The sequence below is a fragment of the Epinephelus moara genome, chromosome 1, assembly GCF_006386435.1.
Source record: "Epinephelus moara isolate mb chromosome 1, YSFRI_EMoa_1.0, whole genome shotgun sequence".
Lineage (NCBI taxonomy): Eukaryota > Metazoa > Chordata > Actinopteri > Perciformes > Serranidae > Epinephelus > Epinephelus moara.
The window spans coordinates 50,327,153-50,335,236 of NC_065506.1; the positions used below are offsets into that span (position 1 = coordinate 50,327,153).

Consider the following 8,084-nt stretch of genomic DNA (forward strand, 5'->3'; position numbering starts at 1 on the left):
GTCAGTGTGTTGTGCTTGAATGAACGTGCTTCGGTCCACATCAAAAGTTAGCTCCGCCTCGGCGGGCAGCAGGTTATCTGGCACTGATAAACTCTTTTCAGGTTTTTCTGCAAGTGAGTCTGCGCCCCCAGGCTTATCATCCGGACACAGGAATGAATCAGACAAATTACACACATCATCAAATTTTCGTGCCTGTGCGCGCGTCACAACACAGGCAGGGAACACAGAGGTCGAACTGTCAGCAGCAGGAGACACAGACGGGCCACAATCACACACAGGATCATCAACTACTTCGGGCGTCGGAAAAACTTTCTTTCCTGCCAAATCGTTGCCAAGGAGAAGGTGCACACCGCGCACGGGCAAACAGGTGCGTGTGGCAATTACTACGGGACCCGTGACAAGGGGCGAGCTCAGGAACACAGCATGCATCGGTGCTCGCAGCGGAATCATCCCCACCCCCCACACCAATGCATCCGACCCACAGAAAGAACTACTGGAAGAAGGCAAAACACTGTGCAACAACAGGGACTGATCGGCTCCTGTGTCACGCAGGATGGTGACCGGCACCTGAACTTTTTCATCTCCCGGGAGAGAGACTGTGCCCTTAGTAATGAACGGCTTATAACGCACAGGCACCTCATCTGCGTCCGCGTCAACGTCAGCCGGGTCAGGAGCAGTGACAGACTGAACAAAACCAACACTTTTTGGCTTCTTGGGACTTTGGTTATGCTCTTTTCGCTGGAGAACAGGGCAAGCAGCAATCAAATGTCCCGCCTCATGACAATAGAAACACTCACGAGTGCCGGGGGAAGCGGTGTTAGGACGTGGGGTGCTTTTGGACTGGGCTTTTGGAGTTTTAACAGTACCGGCATTGGGAACATGCTCGCGGCGGCCAGAGGGAAAAACAGCACGGTGAGTCAGGACAAATTCATCAGCTAATACAGCAGCCTTTGAAAGGGACTCCACCTTCTGTTCGTTAAGGTACACCACAATTTTTTCTGGGAGACAGGATTTGAACTCCTCCAGCAGAAACAACTCACGGAGCTGAGTCAAAGTTTCCACTTTGCTCGCCGCACACCACTTATCCATCAGAGCAGTCTTTTCACGGGCAAACTCAACGTAAGTTTGGTTGGCGGATTTTTCACATGCTCTAAATTTTTGGCGATATGCCTCAGGAACTAATTCATAAGCCCTCAAAACAGTGGCCTTCACAGTGTCATAGTCCAGACTCTCTTCAATGGATAGGCTTGCGCACACTTCTTGCGCTTTACCAATCAATTTACACTGCAGCAACAGACTCCACACAGTTTTTGGCCATCTCAAAGTGGAAGCGATGCGCTCAAAGGCGTTAAAGTAGGAATCTACTTCACTTTCCCTAAAGGTTGGTACCAGGGCAATATGTCTGCTCACGTCAAACTGATCAGAGGGCATGATGACTGGGGGCTGCACAGCCACCGGAGTGGAAGTAGCTGGGTGTGGCGTTCTATCAAGCTCCATGGCCCTTATGCGGAGATGCATAAGCTCAACCTCACGGCTCTTAGTTTGGAGCTCCACCTCACGCAGGCGGAGGGCCAGCTTAAGATCCGCCGTATCAACACCAGCCTGGATAAGCGCCATCGGGTCTATGCTGAGGTGAACGGAAGCAGGAGCCTCCGCCCCTGCCCCCACCCCACCACCGAGGGCTTTCGCCGCCGTGGCACTGGCAGACTCCTCTCCCACTACCACGCCTAACCCCTCAGGAACAACATCGACCTTTTCTGGCTTAGGCTTGGGAACAACACCCCTCTCCACCAACCGCTCTGACAAGCAAGACTTTATTTCAGCTTTGCGGGCATGCAAAGGGACAGAAACGTTAAAGACATTTGCTATTAACAACAAATCCGCCTTTGTGCACCGATCCAGTTTTTCAAGAGCTGGACCCTGCGTAAACGCATCCACATCAAAGGACTGGGACATCCTACAACTCCACACACGAAGAAAAAACACGCCAACCAAGATCTCACAACACAACAGCCACAACCACCAGCCTGCCTGGCACACAAGCGACCTGGAGAGACGATCCCGGACGAGCCCCCAATTTATGTTACGCACCCGTCTAGGGGCCGGGAAGTGTAACATAAAAATGAGCCGACACAAGAAAATGCACAATCAAAACGGGTGAGTTTATTCACCATCACACAAAAAAGAAATAATTTTTATAAATAAAGAAGCTTGTCTTCAGGGTGAGCCCAGGCCAAAACAATAAACAAAACAAACTATCTTTCCCCAAAGTACTAACTAAACCCTATGTGAAAGAAAAGAAACAAAAATGCAATTACTAAACCTAACTCCCTAAACTTAACAAAAACAGGAGAAAACAGGTCAACATAAATGGCAGCTCACCCCTACTGCTTAGTGCTATGTGCAAATATTTACAAGTGACGTGCAAGTGACAATAAAACTGCTGCTTAGCGCTGCAACGGGTCGGCAGCAGACAAACTGTTCCCCGCTCGTAGCGGCAGGACACAAACAACAAGCTCACAGTTCAAATAAGGCTCACCGCTCTCCAGTCAAAAAAAAAAAAACACACAACAGTTCACAAAGGCACAGGCAAGTTTGGTGTCGGGATGCGCAGTAACGCTGCTGTCAAAACGACCCTCGAGTTTGACAGATGGCCGGGGTTTGAAAAGGCCAAGCCCCCGCGACAGCCAATCAGCAGCAGCTACGACCAGAGCCAAGCCCTCGCAACATCCAATCGGCAGCAGCCACGACCAGCCAGAACCCACCACTGAGGGAAGGAGACGGGAGCGGCACCTGGCACAGATCCTCAGAAAAAGAAGAGGTCTTACTCTCACATAAAAAAAAAAGCAACATACATGCAATAAATGTCACAATATACGGCCGCAGCCGTAACACCTTGTATGGTGGCCTCGACCACCAGTGTGTGACTCTATGTAGAAGTGTAAAGGTGCTCAGACTGGTCAGAAGACTGTAAGGTGATGTACAAGTCCATTTACTAGTTAGCCTTGAAATTGGAAGTGAGAATCTTGAATCTCAAAGATTTTTTTTTTTAAGTTCCCTGACACATTGAGGGCTTGAAGTTAGGTCACGGTCATCTAACCTTTGCCCTATCCCCCTAACCCGTGCATCAGGATACTTAAAGGGACTCTGGAGGTGCTGTTGAGAAGCGTTCACGTAAAACTGGAGAAAGATCACTTTTGACGGACTAATGACCTCCCTCAGTTTGCGGGACCAGTTCTGACCAGTCCTGTCCAATTTCAGTGAAAACTTTACTGCCTCAAACATTGACAGGCTCCTCTTGGTCCTGTCCATCTGCTGAACTCTAGTCCTCCCACAGGAGGCCTGTTCTGGTGGCCTTTGCAAACAGAGAAAGGGGCAGCATGAGCGGAGGCCTTCAACACGCCTGACACCTCAACCAGCTGCAACAGATTGCGGCGATCAGGGTCCATCAGGGTCTATCAGAAGTTATCATCCACGGCCTCACACAGACTGTAATCCTGTGATAACACTGGAGCAGGCGAGAGGAGAGCTGTACAGGTTCCGCCCAGACAGGCCGCAGGTCCTGACAGTGTCAGCCTGAGGGTGTTCAGAGCATGTGTCACCTAGCTGAGTGTTCTCCAACACATCTTAAACATGAGCCTAGAGATGGTCCCTGTGCTGTGGAGGACATCTGGTTTGGTTCCTAGAGGGCTCCCCATCGACCGGAGGCGCTGACTTCCTGTCTAATGACATCACTCTCATACCTTCAGCCCCGTGTTAAACCATCACTGGACCCCTTCAGTTTGTCTACATGTGGTACCTTCACGTTCAACTGGATGAGACAGAGAGCACTGTGATAGTCATGACCTTTGACCTCTCCATCACCACCCATCCTATCCTGCTGGGGAAGAAGCTGATGGTGACGCAGGCAGACGCTCCCCTGGCGTCATCTGATTGGTCAGCCGAAGCATGTTAGACTACAGGGCTGCATGTCCGCCACTGTGGTGAGCGACACAGGATGTTCCTGTCACTGTTCCTGTCAGCCCTTTACACCTCAGCGTTCACCTACACCTCCCTGTCCTGCCACCTGCAGACGTTCTCCGATGACGCTGATGTAACTGTTGGCTGTATCAGAAGATGGAGGCGGATCACTGTGGTGGTGAGGACCTCTTCATGAAGCGGTGTGAGCCGAGACACCTGCAGCTTCACACTGACACCAGGAAGGAGTCTGAAAACACTCACTACACCTGTCTCCACCCAGAGTGTGGACACTTTTCAGGACTATAGGGACCTGGGAGGATATTTGGACATCAAACTGCAGTCTGATACCAACACGATGCACCACAGAACGCCACAGGAAGTCCTTTTTCGGTTTGCCGTCAGAATGTTCAGCTCACTCCCCTCAGACTGGGACAGCAGAGACATGAGGACCAGAGGGGACTACAGCCCTGATTTCCTGTCTCTGTCTCTCTCATGTGAAGCACAGATGTGATGTCAGTATCAACTGTATGATTATATCGTGTGTGTGTGTGTGTGTGTGTGTGTGTGTGTGTGTGTTCGCGCGCACACAGTGAGGAATGAGACAGGTGTGTGGTTCGTCTTCCTGCCGGTGGCTCCTCTCAGGTCAGCGGCGGCAGTGATTCCTGCTCTTGCTGCCGTCACCATCGCTCTGGGTCTGCTGTCATCTGTGCTGCTCTGTCACCTGCTCTGCTTCCACATCTACCTGAGTAAGAACACACACACACACACTCACACACACCCACACTCACACACACACACACACACACACACACAAACTCTATATATCATCAGTATTAACAAATCAGTGTTTCCCTCATATTGATTTATGTGTAAAGGTCTGGACACTCCAAACTGACTTCAGGGAAGTAGCGGTAACAAAACCGACTGCTGCGTGCTCTTAAAGACATCATAAAAGACTCCAGCCGATGGCCAATCAGCACGTCCATTCTGCTCCTGCTGAGAGGAAATGACTCTCCACAGCAGCAGACGGCGGTCATCTGTATTCATCGTTGAAAAAGGGAAACAGGAAGAGCGTCTTGATGCTAGTTAGCCAGTTAGCACTTTAACAACAGAATCGGACCATATTTACCGTGCGCCAGTGAACAATAACACAAACCACCAGGAAACGTTTCTGCTCCTCCTTTACGCACTGATGCTTTTCTGTTCTCTGATTCAACACACTGATTCAGCTGAGAAAAAGCCAATCAGGGCTGACGATGTGGGACACATGGCAAAGACAAGGGCGACAGACTAGCCAGACACGGACTGATGGCTGACAGTTGGCTCAGTGTGTCAGGGCCTTAACAGCCAACTGATAACAGATTTTTTTTTTGTTACTGTTGTATTTAAAAGGGGTGAAATCTTATTTGAATGTAGAGCAGCGTGCAGCGTCTCCTCTCCTCGCCCTGCTCTGTCTGTTTATCAGAACACATATGAGACGAGCTAAATGAGATCAGTTAACATCCTCTAGTCAGCTCAGCCTCCGCTCTCTCCACCTCACTCCCCGCCCAGGAGACCACGTCACTTTGGCTGATCCACAGATGTTTTTTATCTGTGTGTGTGTGTGTGTGTGTGTGTGTGTGCGCAGTGTGGAACAGACTCAGTACGTATGAATACATCGTGCGGCAGCGTCACCGCCAGGACAACAGAGACTCGAGGAAACCAGGACCAGTGAAGGAGACAGCGACGGCGGCTCCGTCTGTTCACCTCATCAAGGTAACTATCAGAAGGAAACAAACTCAGTGACACAGTTTAAAAGGAGGGATGATGTGAAGGGCCAATCAGCAGCGACACTCTGCAGGTTGCAGCCAATCAGAGAGAGAGTCCAAACAAACAAACAGAGAACATGTTTTCTTGTGGTGGTCCTGTTAAAATGAGCAGTGGGTGAAGTTTCTATATTATGTTATGATCGGGGAGTTGATACTCAGACATTAGCTAGCACTAGCATAGCTAGCTGAGTTTTTGACTGACAGGATTGTGAGCCCCTGATTGGACACATTAAAAATGATTGACAGATACCTGCCCTCTCTCCGGCTCTGCAGGAGGAAGATATTTAAAACACAGAACATATAATGATTCATGTCTGAACTCATGAGTGTGTAAAATAAATCATTCAGTATTCAACAGCAGTGTGTGTGTGTGTGACCTCACAGTGGAAACTAGAGCTGTAGTAGCTGTACTGTTTGACTGTGTGTGGTCTGGTCTAATTCCTGGACTGAGTGTCTGTCCTTTGCTGTCCCCCCTCAGGACGTGAACTATCCGGGCAGTCTGGGTTACACCAACCCACAGCTGGACGTAGAGGAAGCTACCACTGTGGCAGTGCGGGGGGAGTCAGAGTGAGTCTCTGTTAACACACCTCATTAAAACAGAATTAAGTCACTGCAGACCGCGCCTCTCTGCGGCAGGCCGGGCTCGGCCCACGACCTGCTGCCATTGGCTGAGGCCGGCTGACCTGGTCCCGACATGTTTCAGTAAACAGTCATTTCATAACACAATGAGGCTCCAGCCACTGCGGTCACCATGGACACTGTTTTCTTTACAGAAAACAAAGTGTGCAAAATGAAATTCTTTGGCCGTGACTTCCAGGAAGCAAACAAAGTGTGTATTGTATGTGTGTGTGAGCTGAGTGAGGAGGGAGGTGTGTGTGTGTGTGTGTGTGTGTGTGTGTGTGTGTGTGTGTGTGTGTGTGTGTGTGTGTGTGTGTGTGTGTGGGNTTCAGTAAACAGTCATTTCATAACACAATGAGGCTCCAGCCACTGCGGTCACCATGGACACTGTTTTCTTTACAGAAAACAAAGTGTGCAAAATGAAATTCTTTGGCCGTGATTTCCAGGAAGCAAACAAAGTGTGTATTGTATGTGTGTGTGAGCTGAGTGAGGAGGGAGGTGTGTGTGTGTGTGTGTGTGTGTGTGTGTGTGTGTGTGTGTGTGTGTGTGTGTGTGTGTGTGTGTGTGTGTGTGGGTGGGTGTGTGTGTGTGTGAGCGTCTAACAGAAGGTCTTCATAAATAACTTGACTCAGAGCTCGTCTGCAGGGACTCTCTTTATTTATCCTGCAGCTCTCACAGTGGACAGAGGACAGCGTCTCTGATGACATTAACACACACGTTTCAGACCAAACACTCATCCTGTCATCTTTATTACAGCAGCACTTATTTCTTTTTCTCTGTTTAGATCTGAAAAACGAAATTTGTGATGTTCCCCCTAAGAGCAAGAAAACATCATGTGATACTCAATAAACACCTCCTATTCTCAAATCTCCTTTAACTACTAAAATATTTCACTTCTAAAAAAAAACTACTGTTACAATAAAGTAAATTAAAAACAGTTACATAAAGTTACTGTTATAATAAAGTTAAAAGAAGTATTGTTATGGTGAAATAAGTGGACTCACTGATCCACACGGTGGTGCAGTGGTTCACATGGTCACCTCACAGCAAGAGGGTTCCTGGTGTGAAACCCCAGGGTGGGGAGCCCATCTGTGTCAGTGTGGGTTTCCTCCAGGGGCTCTGACATGTTCTCCCTGTGTATGCGTGGGTTTCCTCTGGGTGCAGCCTTTTTACCGTCAACACCAGCTTCATGCTAAACAGCATGATGTCACTTTGAGTTTACTGATCAATAATCAGTTTAATCACCGCAACTGCAACAACCTGTGTGCTGTGCGTGTGCGTGTGTGTGTGTGTGTGTGTGTCAGGTTCCTGTCTAACAGCAGAGTGAGGACCGTGTCCAGTCCTGTTGTGGAGGAAGACGCTCAGCTTGCTGTGTCTACAGAGCTGAAAACAGCAGCACACACACACCGACGCACACAGGTAACACACACACACACACAGACACAGACACAGACACACACACAGAGGGAGCGCTGCCTTGCAATCAATCAATCAATCAATTTTATTTAAAAAGCCCAATATCACAAATCACAATTTGCCTCACAGGGCTTTACAGCATACGACATCCCTCTGTCCTTATGACCCTCGCAGCGGATAAGGAAAAACTCCCCAAAAAAAACCCTTTAACGGGGAAAAGAAACGGTAGAAACCTCAGGAAGAGCAACTGAGGAGGGATCCCTCTTCCAGGACGGACAGACG

At 49.1% G+C, this 8,084-nt stretch overlaps 1 protein-coding gene across 3 annotated transcripts in view; it reads left to right on the top strand.

Annotated features, from left to right (window-relative positions):
* zdhhc1 (zinc finger DHHC-type containing 1) overlaps positions 1-8,084 on the top strand; it is a 40,369-nt gene that overhangs the window by 27,621 nt on the left and 4,664 nt on the right. For all 3 annotated transcript variants that reach the window (XM_050061432.1, XM_050061257.1, XM_050061344.1), the window contains exons 6-9: positions 4,551-4,706; positions 5,588-5,715; positions 6,247-6,335; positions 7,691-7,805. In XM_050061432.1, the coding sequence (XP_049917389.1) occupies positions 4,551-4,706; positions 5,588-5,715; positions 6,247-6,335; positions 7,691-7,805 (488 nt within the window). The remainder of the gene's footprint in view (positions 1-4,550; positions 4,707-5,587; positions 5,716-6,246; positions 6,336-7,690; positions 7,806-8,084) is intronic.